At 49.1% G+C, this 21,374-nt stretch overlaps 1 protein-coding gene across 3 annotated transcripts in view; it reads left to right on the top strand.

Annotated features, from left to right (window-relative positions):
• Nucleotides 1-21,374, top strand: part of VWF (von Willebrand factor) — a 259,921-nt gene that overhangs the window by 40,438 nt on the left and 198,109 nt on the right. For all 3 annotated transcript variants that reach the window (XM_029597268.1, XM_029597267.1, XM_029597266.1), the window contains exons 13-15: nucleotides 4,085-4,185; nucleotides 14,263-14,458; nucleotides 15,550-15,765. In XM_029597268.1, coding sequence (XP_029453128.1) covers nucleotides 4,085-4,185; nucleotides 14,263-14,458; nucleotides 15,550-15,765 — 513 coding nt within the window. The remainder of the gene's footprint in view (nucleotides 1-4,084; nucleotides 4,186-14,262; nucleotides 14,459-15,549; nucleotides 15,766-21,374) is intronic.

The raw sequence follows: 21,374 nt of genomic DNA on the forward strand, positions 1-21,374 counted from the left end.
TCCCTTCTTCCTCTGCATGGAAACCCTTGAGCCACCTGACAAAATTTCATTGCGCTTTAGTTTCAATTTCATTTTGAATCAACTTGCAACGAAAAAGGCTGTTTTGTTGTGTTTTTCATGTTCTTTCAAGAGAAATGCACGCGCTTCTTCTCTCTTAATTGTCATTGCCTCTAAGCCTGTGATAGTCCTGCCTAGGGAGCTTCCTCACGGAGACTGCCAGGTTCCTCTTGCACAGAGCTCTGAAGAAAGGGACCTAAATCCTGGCACTCTCTCCTCCAAACTAAGTTTCTGCAATGTCCTTGGGGCTCTCTTCATGGCAAGCTCTTCCAGTGTATCCTAATTCAATTCTTTCAGATGTTTGCCCTGATTAAGACAAGGAAAATAAGCTTGCTAGGCACCAGCCTCGAAATCGCTCCGATCAAATGACCTGCTGCTGCCCTGCTCCATTAGCTTGGGTTGCTTCCTGCCGTCGTGATTGCTCAGCGCCTCTCTTGCCCTTCCTTCTCAGAGCTGTGATTTAGCCCTTTGGTTGGGATGAGTTAAGAGAATCGCGGACCATAAAAAAAAAAACAAAACAGGGAGCTGAGAGAGCAAGGTCCTCGCCTGATACGGTTATAGTTTTGTGCAATTTGGGCAGGAGGACTGCCAGGCTCTCAGGCTGTGCTAGGCGGGACGTAAGCTCTGCTCCGTTTTCCCACATTTCTCAGTGCAAACATCCGGGTCTTCGCAACGGGAAAATACTGCGAGCAGAAGGTCGGAGCACTTACGGCAGAGGAGCAAAACTTCGGGGTTCGCTTCCTTCCCACTGTACTTCAAAATGTCAGTGCAGGTGAAGCAGGGTTTCTCAGATTTTGTAGGCCTTGCCTCCTTTCTTCTCTGTAATACTTTTAGCCCCTTTAATAAATTAGCTTTTATTAAATGTATTGCAACTGAAATGATTTATCTCAGATGATGAATTGCAGCCCAGGCTTCCTCAGAGTGGGCCAGTCAGCTGCTATTCCAACCAGAAGTGCAAGACTCCCAAACTTACAGGTTTCAACGAGTGATTTTCTAGTAAAAGCAGTTCCTTGCAGCCGGGAGGGCAGGTCCATCCCCGCTGGGCGACTCCATGAGTCCGACTCCTAGGGAAAGACTTCTTGGAGGGAGCCAGAAAACGGCAGGACTGATCCAGGGACATTCAACCCTTAGACAACAGGGAGAGGATTGGTTCCTGTCAAGCCAGCAATCGGTGAGTGAGTTTGGGAGCAAAAGGAAGATTTTCTACAGTTCTTCTGGGGGTCTGCAGAGTCAGAGGCCTTCTTGAGAATATTAAGTCAGTCCCATGTTTTTTTTAAATTGACTTAAGCAGCGTAAGAAACTGTTTCTTATGTTTCGGATATTTTTGCAATGTGGACTGTTTATTTTTCCACTTGTGATTCTCTATGGTAAACGCTATTTTCTGTTTGGAAAACAACACTTGGAGTGTGGACTGTTTTATTTCTGGAGTGTGATCTTCTTTAGGACCCTACAGGTTAAGCCTGTCCCCATCACAGAAGCTGTATTGAGTGGGTCAGTGCTCAGCAGGGCTGGAAGTGTGACCCCCCTTCTAATGGGCAGGTTATGTTTAAAAAACCTGCAATAAGCACAGATGGAAGACAGCTAAAGGGTCTATGGCACTAGATTAACCTTGGGTCATTATCTGTCGTCATATTCTATGTTCCTGGTAGTACCCCAGATCAGTCCAGACGAGTGGGTTTATGCATCCCTACCAGCAGATGGAGGCAGAGAACAAAACTTTGAGGCCCTGCTACTTAACTGACAGTGCCACCTGCAGTCCCTCAGTATTTCTCTGTCTCCAGCAGATGGTAGAGGTGCACCGTATTTTTTCAGAGTGGGAGGATCGCTTCTGTTAAGCGGCTTGGCTTTTGAGAGGCGGCAACTCCATTAGAAGGGTTATTCTGAGCCTGTGATTACGACTTTGCTTCAGGCAAGGAGACCTTCCACTTCGATGACTTATGTCCGGGTGGGGAAAGTTTTCGAATCTTGGCAGAAGAAGGTACGGCCTTTAAAGGTGGACATTCCACAGATCTTAGCCTTCTTGCAGAGTGGTTTGACTAAGGGGTTGGCCTATAATTACCTTCGGGTCCAGGGAGCAGCTTTGGGTTCCCTGCATGGTAGGATTCGGGGAAGGCCACTAGCATCTCATCTGGATGTGGCTCATTTCCTTAAAGGGGGCCAAGCATCTGCGTCCTCTGGTGCAAAAGATCTGTCCAGCTTGGAGTCTGAATTTGGTTCTTCGGGTGCTGCGTAGCCCTCCCTTTGAGCCTATGCGGAGAGTGTCGCTGAAGGATTTAAGCCTGGAGACTGTTTTCCTAGTGGCCATCTGTTTGGCTAGGTGAATCTTTGAGCTGTAAGCATTATCATAGGGACCCTTTCCTGTGCTTGTTGGAGGATGGGGCTTCTTTACGCACGGTTCCTTCCTTTTTTCTGAAGTTAGTGTCCTCTTTTCACCTTAATCAGGTGGTCGAGCTTCTGGCTTTTCCGAACTTGACAGCCGATACTTGGATGGCCAGGGAGCTTCACTTATTGAATGTATTTTGTATCTTTTTTGCGATATCTCAAGGTGATGAATCCCTTTTGGAGATCTTTACATCTGTTTATCCTGTTCAGTGGAGCAAAGAAGGGAAATAAGGCTTCCAAGGGCACGATTGCGCTCACAACCCCTCCGGCCGGTGCCGGAGGGGTTGTGAGCGCATTCCACTAGAGCCCAGGCGACCTCGTGGGCGGAGTGTCAACTGCTTTCTCCACAGGAGATTTGTCATGCGACGATGTGGTCTTCGCTTTACACTTTTACCAAATATTACCGCTTAGATGTGCAGGCTCCAGAGGAGGTGACGTTTGGGGAGAGTGTTTTGCACGTGGGTCTTTTGGGTTCCCGCCCAGAATAGAGGGGCTTGGGTACATCCCACTTGTCTGGACTGATTCAGGGTATGAACAGGAAAGGAAAGTTAGTTCTTACCTGCTAATTTTCATTCCTGAAGTACCATGGATCAGTCCAATGACCCATCCCCATCTGTCGAAAGACTTCCTCCCTTCTGGATATGACTGAGCTGGTGGAGCTGGCACATGATATAATCCGAGTAATGAGAAGTGTTCATAGTTTGAATATGTGTTAAATCAAGGGGGCCTAGTTTGCAGGGGGGCTCCAACTTAAGTCTCTGTTTAAGGTAGACATCTTGGCTTGGGTACAGGTCAATACTGAGGGACTGCAGGTGGCACTCGGTTATGAGGCAGGGCCTCAAGGTTTTGTTCTCTGCCTCCATCTGCTGGTAGGGAGGTATAAACCCACTCATCTGGACTGATCTCTGGTACTTCAGGAACAAAAATTAGCAGGTAAGAACCAATTTTCCATTAAAGCAGTATATACTAGCGCAACTTTAGTGCATATTTAAGGGAAGTCTTGCCTCACCAATCTGTACAGTTTTTGAGGGCACAAATAAACACGTGGATAGGTGATCCAGTTGATACAATGTATCTGGATTTCCAGAAAGCGTTTGACAAAGTCCCTCATGAGAGACACTTAGGGGCAGTGTCCTATTGTGGATTGGGAAGTGGTTAAAAGACAGAAAACAGAGAGTACGGCCAAATGGTAAATTTTCCCAATGGAGAAAGGTGAATTGTGGAGTGACCCAGGGATGTGTTCTGGGACCACTGCTTTTTAATATATTTATAAATGACCTGGAAATGGGAATAAGAAGTGAGGTGATCACATTTGCCGATGACACCAAATTATTCAAAGTTGTTAAATCGCAAGAGGATTGTGAGAAACTGCAAGAGGACCTTGCAAAACTGGGAGATTGGATATGCAAATGGCAAATTAAATTTAATGTAGACAAATGCAAACTGATGCTCTTAGGGAAGAGTAACCCAAATTATAGCACAAAATGCAAGGTTACACATTAGGAATCACCACTAAGAAAAAGGATCTAGGTGTCATCATTGAAAATACTTTGAAATTTTCTAGTTTTACCTAAAGACTGCAGGCCTGATCTTTCACTACGCCCGAGGTTCTGAGTGTTTGAGTCCCATGTCACTATCTTCCCAGGTGCCCTCCGCATCCAGCGCACTGTGATGTCAGCGGTCCGTCTCGCCTACAAGGATGACTTGCAGATAGACTGGGACGGGCATGGCAAGCTGCTCCTGAAGGTAGGTTTTTACCGTCACGCCAAACTGCCAAAAGAATCTGCCTGGCATTTTGTTTTAATGTTAAAAGAAAACCAGCAGATTAGTAGGGCAGAGGCGGTAAGTTTCTCACTTGAATGTACTGCATATTTTTAGATGCAGGCTTCTGGCACTACTAAAACCTCTGGCAGAACTAAGACCTGGTCGATGATTTCTGACTTCTAAGCTAAGATTGTTTTGTTTGGACGGGCAGCAGGAATGTACGCTTTGACTTAAGAATATTTTATTATGTTGTATTGACATTTTTATTGTTTTATTTGGTGTGTTTTTATCTTTTCTGTTGTACATCGCTTTGGAAGGATTTTATTGTAAGACCTGGAAAGTGCTTTATAAATTTTATAAATAATATATAGTTTAAGTGATGAGGGAGAGTGAATTCTCCTCGTTTGTAGCAAAGCCCTTTCTGTCCCCTTCTGATGAAATCCCTCCCCGCTATCACTTTGCTCTCTTCTCGCTGAATGGAGGATAATTTTATGACCGTGAGTGGTGGGGCGTGCAATCTGCTCGCGTACCTTTCACACGCAGACTTTACGCCCCGAGTTTTCTGAGCGATCTTATGCGCATGAGTTGTTTTTTTTGAAAATTCAGGCATAGGTGTCCGAGTACGTGCACCCGGCCGCCCGAGGAAAGTCAAACCCGCTCTCTCCAGGACGCAGCGTGCATGCTCACCCCGAAATAAAAACGTATACGCGCGCAAGTCTGAAGTACGCGTCACCCCCCTCCCGTCCCCCGCGGGAGCGTCTCTTGCCAGTTCACGTGAAAGTTATGGGGGCACTTCTACGCGTACGGAGCCCCGGGATTGGCTCTAGGCTTAACTGCCAAGGAAGTGAAATTGCTGCGCCCCTTGTCAGCATCCCTGGCTCAGAAAGTCCCTCCCTTGGCACTGTATACGCTTCCTGCCCAGCGCCAGTATCCCTTCCGCCCTGCTCCGTCTCCCCCCCACTGCCTACGGTGCCCAGCATCCTCCCTTCTCTCCTTCCTGGCATCCTCTTCCTTCTTTCCCCCCGCCCCCTCCTTCTTTCTCCTTCCCGTCTCCCTGCAGGCTGACCCTTTACCCTACTGCCACAAACGCGTCCCCCTGCCTGCAGACGTCCCGTGGGGGGGGGCGGTCAGCGGCACCCCCTGTGCACGCCCCTGGCGGGCTGTTAATGTCTGAGCTGAGACTCTCTGTGGATCTCCAAGGGCCACAGCACGGTCATTTATAGTTCCTCAGAAGCAGGGCCCCGTGTTTAAGAAAATCCACTCTCTCTGTAAGCCAAATGTTTCTGTAAGGCTGTCAGACCATCATGCACCACTCTACTAAGTTAGATTAGTGCCATTCGTCCAGCTTAGCAGCAAACGCGCTATGCGAATGGCACTTTATTATTATCAATCAACATTTCTTGTCTTAGGTTGTGGCTTTCTTTCTGTGATAAAAAAAAAAAGCAGAAAACATTGACGGAATGTAATCATTCTTGGGACAAATAGAAAGGTGTAGGAGTGGGAGGCAGCATAGGTAGGGAGGGGCCAGGGCGTTGGACCAGGCAGAGAAACCCATAGGGTCAACTACCCAGAACGGTACAGGTCCAAAAGGAGATAAGATAAAAGTGGCTTGCACAGAGCAGGGGTGCGGCTGCATTCCAAGCTCCCAAGACGACAAGCCAAGGTCAGTCACATCAGAGTGTGACCCAGGGGCAGGAGGGCTGTGGTGCCATCTCGCAAATAATGGGGGGGCCTTGTTATTGACTCGCATATAATGGGGGGCTTTGGTGCCATCTCGCATATAATGGGGGGCTTTGATACCATCTCACACATAATGGGGGGACGGGACTTTAGTGCAGTCTCGCATATAATGGGGGACTTTGGTACCGACTCGCATATAATGGGGGGCTCTGGTACCGTCTCACATATAATGGGGGGGGGACTTTAGTGCAGTCTCGCATATAATGGGGGGACTTTGGTACTGACTCGCATATAATGGGGGGCTTTGGTGCCATCTCATATATAATGGGGGGATTTTGGTACCGTCTCACTTATAATGGGGGGACTTTGGTACTGACTCACATATAATGGGGGGCTTTTGTACCGTCTCGCATGTAATGGAAGGGGCTTTGGTGCCATCTCGCATATAATGGGGGGGGGCTTTGGTGCCATCTCGCATATAATGGGGGGACTTTGGTGCTGACTCGCATATAATGGGGGGGCTTTGGTGCTGACTCGCATATAATAGGGGGGACTTTGGTGCTATCTCGCATATAATGGGGGGGGGGGGGACTTTGGTGCCGACTCGCATATAATGGGGGCGGCTTTGGTACTGACTCGCATATAATAGGGGGCTTTAGTGCCGTCTCACATATAATGGGGGGAGTTTGGTACCGACTCACATATAATGGGGGCTTTGGTGTCGTCTCGCAAATAATGGGGGGCTTTGCTACTGACTCGCATATAATGGGGGGACTTTAGTGCAGTCTCGCATATAATGGGGGGGACTTTAGTGCAGTCTCATATATAATGGGGGGCACTTTGGTGCTGACTCGCATATAATGGTGGGTTTTGTGCCATCTCGCATATAATGAGGGGGCTTTGGTGCCATCTCACATACAAAGGAGGGGACTTTGGTACCGATTCACATATAATGGGGGGACTTTGGTGCCATCTCACATATAATGGGGGGCTTTGGTGCCATCTCGCATATAATGGGAGGGACTTTAGTGCAGACTCACATATAATGGGGGGGAGGGGACTTTGGTACCGACTCGCGTATAATGGGGGCTTTGGTGCCATCTCGCATATAATGGGGGGGGGACTTTAGTGCAGTCTCGCATATAATGGGGGGGAGACTTTGGTACTGACTCACATATAATGGGGGGGCTTTGATGCAGTCTTGCTTATAATGGGGAGGCTTTGATACCATCTCACATAATATGAGGGGGCGTTGATACCATCTCACATTAATGGAGGGCTTTGTGTCATCTTGCATATAATGGGGGGGACTTTGGAACTGACTCACATATAATGGGGGGGGGACTTTGGTACCAACTCACATATAATGGGAGGGGGCAGGGGGATGGGTGGGAAGAGGTGTTCCCTGTACCTACCCGGATCAGTCCAGACTCCTGGGTTTAGCCCCCCCTCTAGCAGTTGGAGAAAGAAGTTTACAAACAAAAACTCCGCCTATATCTAGGCTGGTGTCACCTACAGACTGGCACCAGCCTAGATATAGGCTGGTGCCAGTCTGTGGGTAGTCTGTCTCCTAGCAGGTGGAGGGGGTGCAAAACCTACAGTCTGTGCTGAGGCCTAGTGCTTAGGGATTAAAAAAAAAAAAAAAGAGTTAATTATAGGCATAGGTACGGCAGAGGCTTGCCTGCCGGTTGGATTTCTCGCCTCCCAGGGGGTTGCGAGGTCCTGAGGGGACCATCCCCCCTGGTTTAAGAGGTTGCTGAGGTGTGGGGGATCCCCATTTGCCAGCATATCTTCTCAGCTGGGGGTGACACCGGGGAGCCCGACTCACTCCCCCCAGCTGGCCCAGGACCCGAGCTATTGGTAACTAATTTAAAAAAAAAAAAAGATTTCTTTATTTTTCGTTTACTTGGTTTTTGTTTCTTGTTCTTCCCTTTGCCCTGCGCGGGGCGGGGGGGCGTTGATTTTTCATTTTTTTCTTCGTTTGTTTGAGTGTCTCTGCTGTCCGGGGTTAGAGCATGCCGCGCCGGTCTGCCTGCGGAGCCTGCGGCTCCACGCAGGCGTGGCTGTCCCGGGATAGCGTCTGTTCATCGTGCCTCTCGGGCGGCGAAGGGGCGTCCTCGGTCGCTGGCAGACCTTGGGGCAGAATGCAATCGCGTCCCGGGGCTGCAGGGGTTCAGCCGGTCGCGGGGGAAGGCCCGTTTCCGAGGAGCCCGGGAGCGGATGCCATTTTGGGCGCTGGGAAATCCATTTCGGCGGGAACGGCCGCCATTTTGTCACCTCGGGAGGCCGCGGTGCCCGTGTCAGCAGCAGAGCCGGGGGAGGACGACTCTCCTCCACGTTTATCACCCCAGTGCAGGGTCCCCGAGGGGGAACGACCTGCGGGGCCTAGTGTTGGAAGCACTGTACGGGTCCCTGAAGGGGATACCGAGGCGGGGTCCTCAGACTCTTCTTTTGGATCTGAATTTGTGCTGTTGATGCACAAAGTGTTCAAAGCCCATAGGATGGCCAGGAAGAGACCCCACGATTCCCATAGCTCTGACTTCCTAAGGGGGTGGGGGAAGCGAGCCCGGACTGCCCTAGAATTGGGGGGTGCGGACAACCCCCGGCCTATTCGACCTCGGGCAGTCCGGGGGGATCCGGACTCTACCACGCTCTACCATGGACACCGATGAGCCGAATGAGCAACAAGTTGATCAGGATGGGCCGTCCCAGCCTCCGAGGGGGGTTGATGGGGGCGGAGACCAGTTATCGGCTAGTTCTCGGGGTGCCCATGAGCGGAGGGGGATGACCCGAAAGTGGTTCGTCTCTTTTGCAGGGACAAACTGGGATCCCTCATTCAGAAAATTCTGAAGGAATTAAGCATCCAGGTACCGCAAGAAGAGTCCCGGCTTGGGGCGACGGATCTGGTGGTGTTGGGGTTACGGGGTCCTCCCTCGGCCTTCCCATTACATTTTTCAGCATCTGATTTGCTTTTTAAGGAATGGGATACCCCTGATGTGGGACTCAAGGTGGCTAAGGCTATGGATAAGCTTTATCCCCTACTGGAAGAGGCTTTGGAGCTGCTGAGACTACCTAAGATAGATTCAGCGGTGGCGGCGGTCACGAAGAAGACCATCATTCCGGTGACCTGGGGTACAGCACTAAAGGATTTGCAGGACCGGAAGCTGGAGATCCAACTCAAAAGGATATTCGAGGTCTCGGCCTTAGGTATTCAGGCAGCGATTTGCAGTAATTTTTCCTTACGCGCTGGTCTCCGGTAGGCTCAACAGTTATTAGCCAATGAGTCTCTCTCCCCCGAGGAAGCACACCAGGCGGGTCGCTTGGAAGCAGTGATTGCTTATAGTGCAGACACTTTTTATGATCTGCTTTGTACCTCAGCCAGAGCAATGGTTTCTGCGGTATCCGCGAGGCGTTTGCTGTGGCTTCGTCATTGGTCGGCGGACGTGACATCGAAGGCTCATTTAGGCTCATTGCCCTTTAAGGGCAAGCTGTTGTTTGGCAAGGAATTGGAAGATCTAATTGAGTCTTTGGGCGAGAACAAGGTACATCGACTGCCAGAGAACAGACCAAGGTCCAGGGGAGCTCCGGCTTTTCGCTCTCACTTTCGCGGCGGTCGCTGTCCTCGGACTTCCTGGGGCATGGTTTCCTCTTTTCGTCACAGTGCCAACAGACAACAGTCTTATTTGCAGTCCTTTCGCGGCCGCCGTTTCGGTCGTCCGGGAACCGGTCAGAATGTGCAGGGGGGCAAACCTGCACAATGATGTGCGGCCTGTCCATTCCTCCGTACTGAGAATCGGGGGCAGATTGATTCAGTTTTACAAGGAATGGACCAGGATCACATTGGACCAGTGGGTCTTAGATGTGATAAGACACGGTTATGCGTTAGATTTTTTATGCCGGCCGCGCCAGTGTTTTCTGGTATCGCCTTGCGGGTTTTCAGACAAGCGCCGGGTGGTACGGGCAACGCTGGGTCAGCTCCGAGATCTTGGTGCGATTGTCCCAGTGCCACCCAACGAGCTTCACAGGGGCTGTTATTCAATTTACTTCGTGGTACTAAAAATGGAAGGAACCTTTCGTCCTATTCTCGATCTAAAAAGGGTCAACCGCTGTCTGCGGATCCTGCGTTTTCGTATGGAGACCTTACGCTCCGTGATCACGTCAGTCAGATAGGGGGAGTTTATGGATTCTCTGGACCTCACGGAAGCGTATCTTCACATCGGGATACGGACAGAGCACCAGCAGTTCCTCAGGTTTGCCATGCTGGGGTAGCATTTTCAATTTCAGGTGCTCCCGTTCGGCCTTGCGACCGCACCTCGGACGTTCACCAAGATTATGGTGGTGGTGGCAGCGCAGCTATGCAGGGAAGGTCTGCTGGTGCACCCATATTTGGATGATTGGCTGATTCATGCCAAGTTGGAGACTCTCTGTCATGCAGTGGTTCAACGGGTGCTTCAATTGTTACAAACGCTAGGCTGGATAGTCAATGTATCCAAGAGTCACCTGGTACCGTCTCAGTCGCTGGAGTTTTTGGGAGCGTTGTTTGACACTCATCGGGGAACGGTGTCCCTGACACAGGAGCGAATGTTCAAATTACAGGCACAAGTTCGAAGATTGTTATCCAAACAGGTACCGATAGTCTGGGACTATTTACAGGTGATGGGGTCAATGACTTCCACACTGGAATTCGTTCCCTGGGCTTTCGCTCATATGCGTCCATTGCAGTCTGCGTTGCTCTCCCGCTGGAACCCAGTCTCGGAAGAATTTCATCTACCGTTGCCGCTGACCCAGGCAGTGCGGGACAGCATGGACTGGTGGTTGTGTCCGAGCAACTTGAGTCGCGGAGTACCACTGGAAATTCCATCCTGGACGGTGGTCTCTATGGACGCCAGTCTATATGGCTGGGGAGCGGTATGCCTACGGAAGTCGGTGCAGGGTCAATGGTCCCCGCAGGAGGCATCTTGGTCCATCAATCAGCTGGAGACCAGAGCGGTTCGGCTGGCTCTACAGGCTTTTCTTCCACTAGTTCATGGGCAGGTCATCAGGGTTCTCTCAGACAACACGACCACGGTAGCTTATTTCAATCGTCAGGGGGGAACCAAGAGTCACTCAGTCACGGTCGAAGCCCGGCTCTTAATAGCATGGGCGGAGAAACATCTGAGCAGATTAGCGGCCTCTCACATTGCCAGGGTCGAGAATATTCATGCAGATTTTCTCAGTCGCAATCGGCTGGACCTCAGAGAGTGGGAGCTCGTGGAAGACGCATATCATCTCATTTGTACCAGGTGGGGAACCCCCGCCTTTGACCTGATGGCAACCTTCAAGAATACGAAAGCTCCTCTTTTCTTCGCCCGACACAGGGAGAATGCAGCAGAGGGAGTGGACGCTCTAGCACTGCCGTGGCTGATGGATGTACTACTTTATGTGTTTCCTCCATGGCCACTCATCAGCAGGGTGTAAGGCGCATAGAGTCGCACCCGGCGGATGTGGTGCTAGTCGCCCCCGAATGGCCACATCATCTGTGGTTCACGGATCTGCTGAATCTGGCGGTGGAGGAACCCATTCGCTTCCCGTATGTGCCGGATCTTCTGCACTATGTCGATCGCTTTTGTCTAGCGGCATGGCTTTTGAGAGGCAAAGGTTAAAATCCAAGGGATATTCAGATGTGGTGGTAACTACTCTGCTGTGTTCATGGAAATTATCTACATTGTTATCGTATATGCGGGTCTGGAAGGTATTTGAATCCTGGTGTCTTATCCGTGACATGGTTCCTACTTGTGCGGCCATGTGGGATATATTACATTTTCTACAGGACGGCTTGGCTACGGGGCTTTCGTGTAGTTCGTTGCGGGTACAAGTAGCGGCACTGGGTTCTTTATGTGGTCGGATTCAGGGGTCGTCGTTGGCGACTCATCCGGATGTGGTGCATTTCCTTAGGGGAGCGAAGCATTTACGTCCTCCGTTTCGACAGCCATGTCTGTTTTGGAATTTGAATGTGGTTCTCAAGGCGTTGTGTGGCGCTCCCTTTGAGCCTATTCGTAAGGTCACCTTGAAGGATTTAACGTTGAAGGTGGTGTTTTTAGTGGCTATTGTTTCAGCGCGGCGGATTTCTGAGCTTCAGGCTCTGTCTTGCCAGGAGCCTTTTTTGCGAATTTCGCAAAAGTCGCTTCGCACGGTTCCCTCCTTTCTGCCCAAGGTGGTTTCGTCCTTTCATGTAAATCAGAAGAACTGCCATCGTTTTTGGACTTGGACGGCTCGGATCCATTGGCTAAGGAGCTCCAAAAGTTGGATGTGAGGCGAGCGTTGTTGCGCTATTTGGAGGTCACCAATGCGTTTCGGGTCTCCGACCATCTATTTGTCCTTTGGAGTGGCCCGAGGAGAGGTAATGCAGCTTCTAAGACTACGATTGCTCGTTGGTTGAAGGAGACCATAAGTTCAGCGTATCTAGTAGAGGGACAGTCTCTACCATTGGGTCTTCGGGCTCATTCTACTCCCTCATAGGCCGCATCCTGGGCAGAATTTATTTATTTATTTAAATTCTTTTAATATACCGATGCTCAAGACCAAGTCTTATCGTACCGGTTTACAATGAACTCGGGGGTAAATCAATTAACACTGAAAGCGAAAGTTACATTACAACAAGGAATGTCAAACAGGGCTGTTAGAAAAAAGGGATAGATTAACGATTTCTAACTGAAGAGCCGTGCCAGTGAGCAGGGAGTAGTTGTTTACATGGTAAAAATTAAATGCAATTTACACTTTAAATTTACACATGGTGAAATTATATACAATTTACAAGAATATACAAGAATGTATATACAATTTACAAATGTATACAAGAATGTCACCGTATCTCTTCGGAGGAGATTTGTAGGGCGGCCACATGGAAGTCCTTGCATACGTTTGCCAGGCATTATCGTCTGGATGTCAAGGCTCCAGGACATGCGGGATTTGGAGAAGGAGTGCTCAGAGTGGGTTTCTCCGGATCCCATCCCAAGTAAGGTAAGCTCTGGTACATCCCAGGAGTCTGGACTGATCTGGGTACGTGCAGGGAAAAGAACATTGATTCTTACCTGATAATTTTCATTCCTTTAGTACCACGGATCAGTCCAGAGTCCCGCCCAGTCATACTGTTGACAACGGGAGAGGCCGTACTGTGTGTGTGTGTGTGTTTCCGTTCTGTTTTTTTCGTCAGAATGCTTCTCTGTATTTTCCTGTTATCGATGACACAGGTTCTCTTCCCAGCTGCGGGGGTTTATTGGGCCGGTGTCAGTGTTAGTGTTTATGTCGTTATATGGTTAGTTAGAGATGTTTGGTTGAATTTTTCTGCTTTGACATTAAGTAAGACTGCCAGACTGTAGGTGGCACCAGCCTAGATATAGGCGGAGTTTTGGTTTGTAAACTTCTCTCCATCTGCTAGAGGGGGCACAAAACCCAGGAGTCTGGACTGATCCGTGGTACTACAGGGACGAAAATGATCAGGTAAGAACCAATTTTCTTTTGCGTCTCCTAGCATGGCCTGCAGGCTGGCATAGAGCAATAGGAGAAGGAATTTGCTCAGCTTGATTTCTTTTTAACTTAGGTGAAATAACTTGTGTGCCTTATGAAGAGCATTAACACCAAATGGAAAAATAATCTGTAAAGTTGAATGAAAAAGCTAGTAAGAAAAGACAAATAATGAATGACTTTCTTCATTTCCTATCAAGTACAAAATATTGAGTTACAGGTTTCTTTTGCAAGGTGCAGGCAGCTGGCTCCCAGCCTCGCTCCCAGTTCCCTGCCGCTCTTCCTCTTCCTAGCTCACCCTCTCTCCTCCTTTCCTCCTTCCTCTCGCTCTCCTCCCTGCTCTCTTTCCATGCTTTCTCTGCTTCCTGCTTCTCTCCTCTCCTCTTCCTCCCCTCCCCACTTTCTCTCTAACTCCTTCCTCTTCCTCTCTCCTCATCTTTCTGGCTCCTCTCCTCTTCTCCCATCCTTTCTCACTGTTCCCCCACCTCTCTTATCTCTTCCCTCCCCCTCTCACTGCTTTCCACTTCTCTCCCTTCCTTCCTTGCAGAACCTGTGCCAGGCTAAACGGCGACCTGTGGGTTTGTGGGGGCTGAAGTCCCCTTCCAGCTGGCCGGTGTGGGATCATAGCTCCGCTGTGGCTCGCTGGTGGCCTCACCCCAGGGGGCCCCGCTGCCTCACGCTCTGATACAGCGCATGTTAGTATTGCAGGAACCGATAATATTGCTCCTCTACACCCCTGGGAGTGAGGTTTCAAACCTGTTCGGTGACATTTAACCTCTGCTTTAAAATATCAACAACTCTGCTGCTAGAAATCCCACCGCTGACTGCCTGCGACCTCTCTAATATCCGGCTATCTGATGCCTTTTTTTTTCCTAGGTGTCTCCCCTCTACGCCGGCGCAACCTGTGGCTTGTGTGGGAACTACAATGGCAACCAGGGCGATGACTTCCTCACCCCCTCCGGGCTGGTGGAAGCCCTGGTGGAAGATTTTGGGAACTCCTGGAAGCTAACTGGAGATTGTGCTGACCTGGTGAAACAGGATGCTGACCCTTGTAACCTCAACCCCAAGCGAGGTAGGAACATCTGTCTGGGCTGGGATCTTTCAGGCCCGTTCTGAGCCAAGCTGGGGCTTTGAACTGCCCACCCCCCTGCTGAAGCGGGGGCTTTCAACGTGGTCCGATCTGCCCCTGGGTGAACGTAGCCGAGTTATTTAACTGCACTCGGACTCTGCAGGCGTTCCCGGGGATGCAGGGAGGAACGACACCTGTAGGTTTGATTATTCAACCTTGCTGGTCATTTTTCCGGGGGCAGCAATCGAAGCAAAGGCCTGTGAGGACTTTTGCTTGGATTTATTGGAAGAAACTCCATGGAGTTTGCACCAAGGCGAGTGGTTTTGACTATTGCCTCCTGCAACCTTAGCCTCTGCAAAGAATTCAGAAGTTCAATTCCCCTCGCTCCCCCTCCAGAACAGGGCCTTCCAGTTTCCTGAACTTGACACTCTTCCTGAGAGCAAAGAAAGGAGATATTGACCCCCTGCCCCCCCCCCCCAGGCAACAGCACCATCCGCAGAGTCATTTGTACCTCCGTTGAGACATTAACCAATAGAGAGGCATCCCTTACCCTATGCCGCGATATCGCTGCGTGCCGCGCAATGTGAAAGGGAAACCCAGGCACCCGTGCAGCACGCAACCTTAGCACTGCGTTTAAAGAACCACTCAAGGCGCAGACATTTATCTGTTCTGATACAACCTCAGCACTGTTCACCCCCTAAGCGGTGCACATGCGCGCGCCCACACAGCACAACATAGCGCGCACAAGAAATCCCAGCAGTACTTGCTCGTAGCGCGCAAATTTGAACCTGGCTTCTAAAAGGTTGCACGAGCAGAAAGTGTATGCGCATACAATCTTTCAAAAATTTGAGGGAACACTGGTCCTCAGTAGTACGGACATCTGGGGCTGTGTTGCTATTGGCCGATTCCAGCCTGCTGCCATTGTGGTCTGCGAAGGCAACGTTACACCACTCCACCCGTTGAGAAATGACCCGGTGGAACGCAGCGCCTCCCAAATTCTTAATCAGAAACACCCAAAAAAACCTTTACGTAGCATTTTCAATTGTTCTGCGTGAGCCTCTCTAGCATCGCTGTGTGTCTGTTCTCGTTTTTAGCCCGCTATGCCGAAGACGCCTGCTCCCTTCTGATGTCGCCTAAATTTCAGCCGTGCCACCAGGAGGTCAATCCTTCCCCGTACGTAAAGAACTGCCGCTATGACGTTTGCTCCTGCACGGATGGCAGGGAGTGCCTGTGCTCTGCAGTGTCCACCTATGCCACGGCCTGTGCCAGGAAAGGCGTCCTGATCGCCTGGAGAGACCCTGATATCTGCTGTAAGTGATGCGTCACCAGAGGGAGCGCTAGATAGGTCACAGAGGCTTCATCCCAGCCTCTGCCCCCAGGCTCGAAACTCTTCTCCTGCCTGTTTGCACCTCTCCTTCCCTGATTCTCAGTAAATTCACCTATAACATATTTCTAAACTATACCTACTTTTACAGTTCCCTCCCCTCCCCCCGGATCCCATCCATCCTGCCTGAATTCCCTGGAGATGCTAACTCCGTTTGCTGGACCTACCAACGCTGTGCACCGTTTCAGGGGTGCCAGTCGCTGGAGCACAGGGGGTTTCCTGCAGAGCCCTGTCTGAATAATAGGGGACGCTCTGGCTTGCTGACATTTGCACCTTACAAAACTGGAGCAATCCAGTAACAGTTGAGAGGGTGGAGGAGGGTGGTGTGTGTGTGTGGGGTGGGGAGCTGTGGTATTTCCTGCATCTCGTGGGCAGAGAAAGCCAGATTCCATTGCCTGGCCAGGTGGTAGGAATGCGCTCTGAGTAATCTCTGTAATATTTGTGTGACAGATGGAGGAAGAGCAAGGAAACCTCGGTGCCGGTTTCAGCGCCATCTGCTGTTCAAAGCAGGTTAAAACATAAGGCTCTCTTTTTATCTTTTCAAAAGCCTCGCCAAGTCAAATGTTTTAATGGCTTTCTCGTTTCTGATTTATTCTAACTATTGATTGGGGACTGAAGTCTGTTATCATAGAAATCGGGTATGAGTGCCTCATCGAGACACGTCCTGCAACCAGAAAGCTGTCTTGCGGTTTTGTCATCATTTTCCGAAGTTTAAGGGAATCATTCTTTGCCTACTCTGGCCCGATCCTGTATAAATTGTGTAATTATTACTGGCTAAAGAGGCAGTATGAGGGCAGAGATCTGGAAATACTGAAACGTCTCTGAGCTAAAGCTAGGAAAGAAGGCGCTGTGGATGTAGCCAGAGGAACACGAGTTGGTTTTTTTTTTTTTGTTTTTTTTTTTTTTTTTAATTTTTTATTTCTCAAATTTTTTCACATACAATATATGAAATAAACACAAAGAAAATACGGTAACATAATAGGACAACAAGGTTACACACCTTCTTCATTTTAAAGCATACAATATGCAACAAAGGAAATTATACCTTAATATAGGAAATTTGGGGGCAAGTAGAAACAAAAGGAGCAAATAAATTGCAATAAAAGAATACTAGGAAAATGATAGGCAGGTACCCATTTTTCCTTTTGCCAATTACACTTCTGGAGTAATATTAGGATGTCCCACCAAGAAATCTCGCAGTTGTTTAGGGTTAAAGAAGACATAATTATTACTTTGATACCTAACACAGCCTTTACAGGGAAATTTTAATACAAAACGGGCCCCCATACTTGTGACCCTTTCTTTTAAGGCAAGGAATTCCTTCCTGCGTAGCTGTGTTGATCTAGTAAGATCAGGATACACCCATATCTTTGCTCCATAAAATAGAGCTTGTCTATTTCGCAAAAACAATTTCAAAACGTGATTGCGCTCAGATATGAACGCAAAAGATATTAGCATTGATTTCCTTTCCTTTATTTCAGTTTCTATCGAGAGTTCCAATACTTGGGATATATCCAACGATGGTAATTCTTCTCTCTCGGCCTGTGTTATCGCTCCTGGGAGGTAGTAAGCTTTTGTACAAACTGGAAGAGCCGCCTCTGGAAGCTTTAGTATTTCTTTTAAATATATTTTAAATAACTCAATAGGTGATATCACTCTAATCACTGGAAAGTTTAGTACATGCAGATTTAGACTCTAGAAGCCGTGTCTCTGTTACTGCAGTGGATCCTGACCCGCTGCAGTCGCAGGAATAGTTCAGGAATACAATAAGACTGGACCAGCTTTGCTATGGTGCAGATATTTATTTTTTTTACAGCGCTTCAAAGACAGGAGAATCAAAATAGTAGCTCAGCTTGCATCAGGCACAACTAACAGGTAAACGTCCACGGTCTGGGTGTATCGCGAGGTCCTACCAGCTCCCTGGCCCCCCCCCCCCAAGCCTTTCTAGGCCTGGGTTCTTATGGTAGGCTGAAGGGACCCTCCCTTCACCCAAAATCTCTTGCGGCATTCTGTCTTAAGGAAGACTGGGTTACAACCTTGAACCGGGCTCCTTAAGGTAGAATGAGGGTGTTGTCGGTACATTCCCCAACAGTTATACAAAGAAAATCAAGTGATTCAGCAGCAGGTAAATTGGAAAAAAAGGGATTTTTTTTCCCCCCTAATCGCTTGGCCATTTTTTGAGGAACTAAATCATAGGATCAGGTAAGTGGAGTTAGCCAAGATGGCCGCCTACATAGACCACTTCTGTGACAACACGAAAGCTTTCCATCCCTTCCATAGCCTTGCACTACTGAAATAGACTTTGGAGAATCCTCACAGGTCAAAGGCGTCACCCTTTGCTGCGTTATGGACTCCTTGCTTTCTCATTGCGTAGGAAGGAGCTTTGTTTGCTCCTTCGTGCTTTGTTGTGCTCCTTCGTGCGCGTGACAGAGCATGAGCAAGACCGGCACACGGTGCCTCTGGCGTCCTCTGCCAGCTCTTGAACTCCTGTGCTGGTGACCTCAGCAGGAGGGCGAGGCCAAGCCCTCTGAGTGATAGCTGAGCTGGTGGGAAATGCAGGGGGGGGGGGGAAGCAACACAGGGCTCTCTCTGTAGGAGCTGAAGAGGAGAGCAGCAGCCCAGACGTACCCTTCCACCCTGGACCCTCCCAGTACCTTTTGGGGATAGATTTTCCTCGCTTCTCCTTTCCTTCCCTCTCTAGAGCCTCTGTCTGACTTTCTTGCTTAGTCAGCAGCTCTGGATTTTCCCAGCCAGGCCTGCTTTTTCTCTGAAACCTCCCAGGGCACTCATTCAGCAGCTTCTCAGGGGTCCCTTTCTTTATGGAGCTCTTCTGATCTTTCTTCAGGAACACGTCTTCCAAAAACCTCTGGAATTCCAGGTCACCTCTCTCCCACACTAACACTACACTGGCCTCACACATAGGGGCAGGCTCTCTTGAGACCTCTAACACACATTGCTGGCAGACAGATCTGCTGAGGCCGCTGAGGCCATATCATTAGCACATAAGAACATAAGAAATTGCCATGCTGGGTCAGACCAAGGGTCCTTCAAGCCCAGCATCCTGTTTCCAACAGAGGCCAAACCGGGCCACAAGAACCTGACAATTACCCAAACACCAAGAAGATCCCATGCTACTGATGCAATTAATAGCAGTGCTATTCCCTAAGTAAACTTGATTAATAACAGGTAATGGACTTCTCCTCCAAGAACTTATCCAAACCTTTTTTGAACCCAGCTACACTAACTGCACTAACCACATCCTCTGGCAACAAATTCCAGAGCTTTATTGTGCGTTGAGTGAAAAAGAATTTTCTCCGATTAGTCTTAAATCTGCTACTTGCTAACTTCATGGAATGCCCCCTAGTCCTTCTATTATTCGAAAGTGTAAATAACCGATTCACATCTACTCATTCAAGACCTCTCATAATCTTAAAGACCTCTATCATATCCCCCCTCAGCTGTCTCTTCTCTAAGCTGAACAGCCCTAACCTCTTTAGCCTTTCTTCACAGGGGAGCTGTTCTATTCCCCTTATCATTTTGGTTGCCCTTCTCTGTACCTTCTCCATCGCAATTATATCTTTTTTGAGATGCGGCGACCAGAATTGTACACAGTATTCAAGGTGCGGTCTCACCAAGGAGCGATACAGAGGCATTATGACATTTTCTGTTTTATTCACCATTCCCTTTCTAATAATTCCCAACATTCTGTTTGCTTTTTTGACTGCCGCAGCACACTGAACCGACGATTTCAATGTGTTATCCACTATGACGCCTAGATCTCTTTCTTGGGTGGTAGCTCCTAATATGGAACCTAACATCGTGTAACTACAGCAAGAGTTATTTTTCCCTATATGCATCACCTTGCACTTATCCACATTAAATTTCATCTGCCATTAAGGGGTCATCACTGTTAGTAAGGGGCAGATTTTGGCCCCCTCTCACATAGGAGCTTCTTTTTACTAAACAAATCCTCTAGAGCAGAGAGCACCTGTACTTTTCCTTTCACATTTTTGATGGGGGTCACACCATGAATCTCCGGGGCGTTCCTCCAGATGTTCCAGGTTTTTCCAAGATGTGTCCAGATCCATCATGTCAGCGGGGCACAACGTGATCAGCTCCCTGCTTCTGCCAAATCACGAGATGATGATGGGACTTGGGAACGTCAATCACAAAGGAACATTGTCTTCTGCTCAGGCTCTAAGCAGGTGTGCACTATACAGCGAGCGCACTAGTAAAAGGGCTTCCAAATCATTCAACTGCCATTTATTGAAAACGCAACATTGTTTGGTTATCGTGTGGCCCTGGTTTAAGTGGCTGCATTCAAATGCCTCCTGGTTTATGCAAATTTTCACTTCTAAGCAAATCTCAGTAATTTGGTACTGTGAACTGAGGGCTCGCCGGCGTGGAAGACGCTTCCCTCTCCTGTTCAAGGCGCAGTCGGACATGAGTTGGTGGAACCCCAAGGCCTTTACTTACAGAGGAAAATAGCGCAGTGCAGTCCAACAACTTCACCAAGTATTTTCAGCCCAAACCAGTTGAACACTGTCCAATAATGTTATCTCCTTCTGCCTTAGTCCCTCGCCTGTGGGTCTGGCAGTCCACCCCGACGCACAGCTCTGCTCGCACGCTGCACGGTGGCGCGTGAATGCAGACGCTGCTTCTTTGGCAAAGCACTTCTGGCACGTTGAGGCAGCACTGCAGCACACTGAAAGTTAAACAAGGCATGTTTCAAGGAGGTCGTGCCCCGTTCTCCTCAGACCTGGAAATCAGCCCAAAGTGGAGTGGAGGAGTAGCCTAGTGGTTTGAGCAGCGGGCTGTGAACCAGGGGGAAACCAAATTCCTTGTGACCTTGGGCAATTCATTTCACCTTCTATTGCCTGGGGAGAGGGCAGTATCTCCGGTGCTTGAATATAATCTGCGTGGAAGTGTCACAAAAGGCAGAATATAAATAACAAGGAGTAATAACCAAAGTGGGAAAGCGTGACATCCCCGTTGAACCCCTGTGTGCTTAGAGCTCCCAGTTACTTGGCCAGCGCAGGGGAAGGTGAGAGTGGCAGCAGGATGCCTGTCTAAGCTCCTGTGCTGGCTGCCAATGGAGACGTTTTGGAGAGGGGGGGAGCAGCCTTTTCGTTTTAATGGATGCCTGCTGTTCAATATTTGGCTGCTCAAAAAATGTCTGGTTTAAAAATGTTATTAGTCAATGGCTAAGCAATTAGGAAAAACATTTCCGTTCTTTCCGGTTTACTTGCTACGGAATCACCTGATTTTCTTTGTATAACTGAGACGTGGCTTTTAGGCTCTGACATAACCATAGTGAACCCTTTATGTTTCTCTGGCTATGTCTCAGTCTCAAAGGCCGAGGAGGGGCTCTTTTAGTCGCGTACGAAGATACTTGGAAACCTTCACATGGAAATCTAGGCAAAGGACTTTCCCATCAGATGTTAGCTTTATTTACAAAAGAATTTAGCATCTGCTTAACTTACCTGTCCCCCCCCCCCCCCCCCGCACCAGCGACAGCTCACCTTTCTTTGAGTA

The sequence above is a fragment of the Rhinatrema bivittatum genome, chromosome 4 (genome assembly GCF_901001135.1).
Source record: "Rhinatrema bivittatum chromosome 4, aRhiBiv1.1, whole genome shotgun sequence".
NCBI lineage: Eukaryota > Metazoa > Chordata > Amphibia > Gymnophiona > Rhinatrematidae > Rhinatrema > Rhinatrema bivittatum.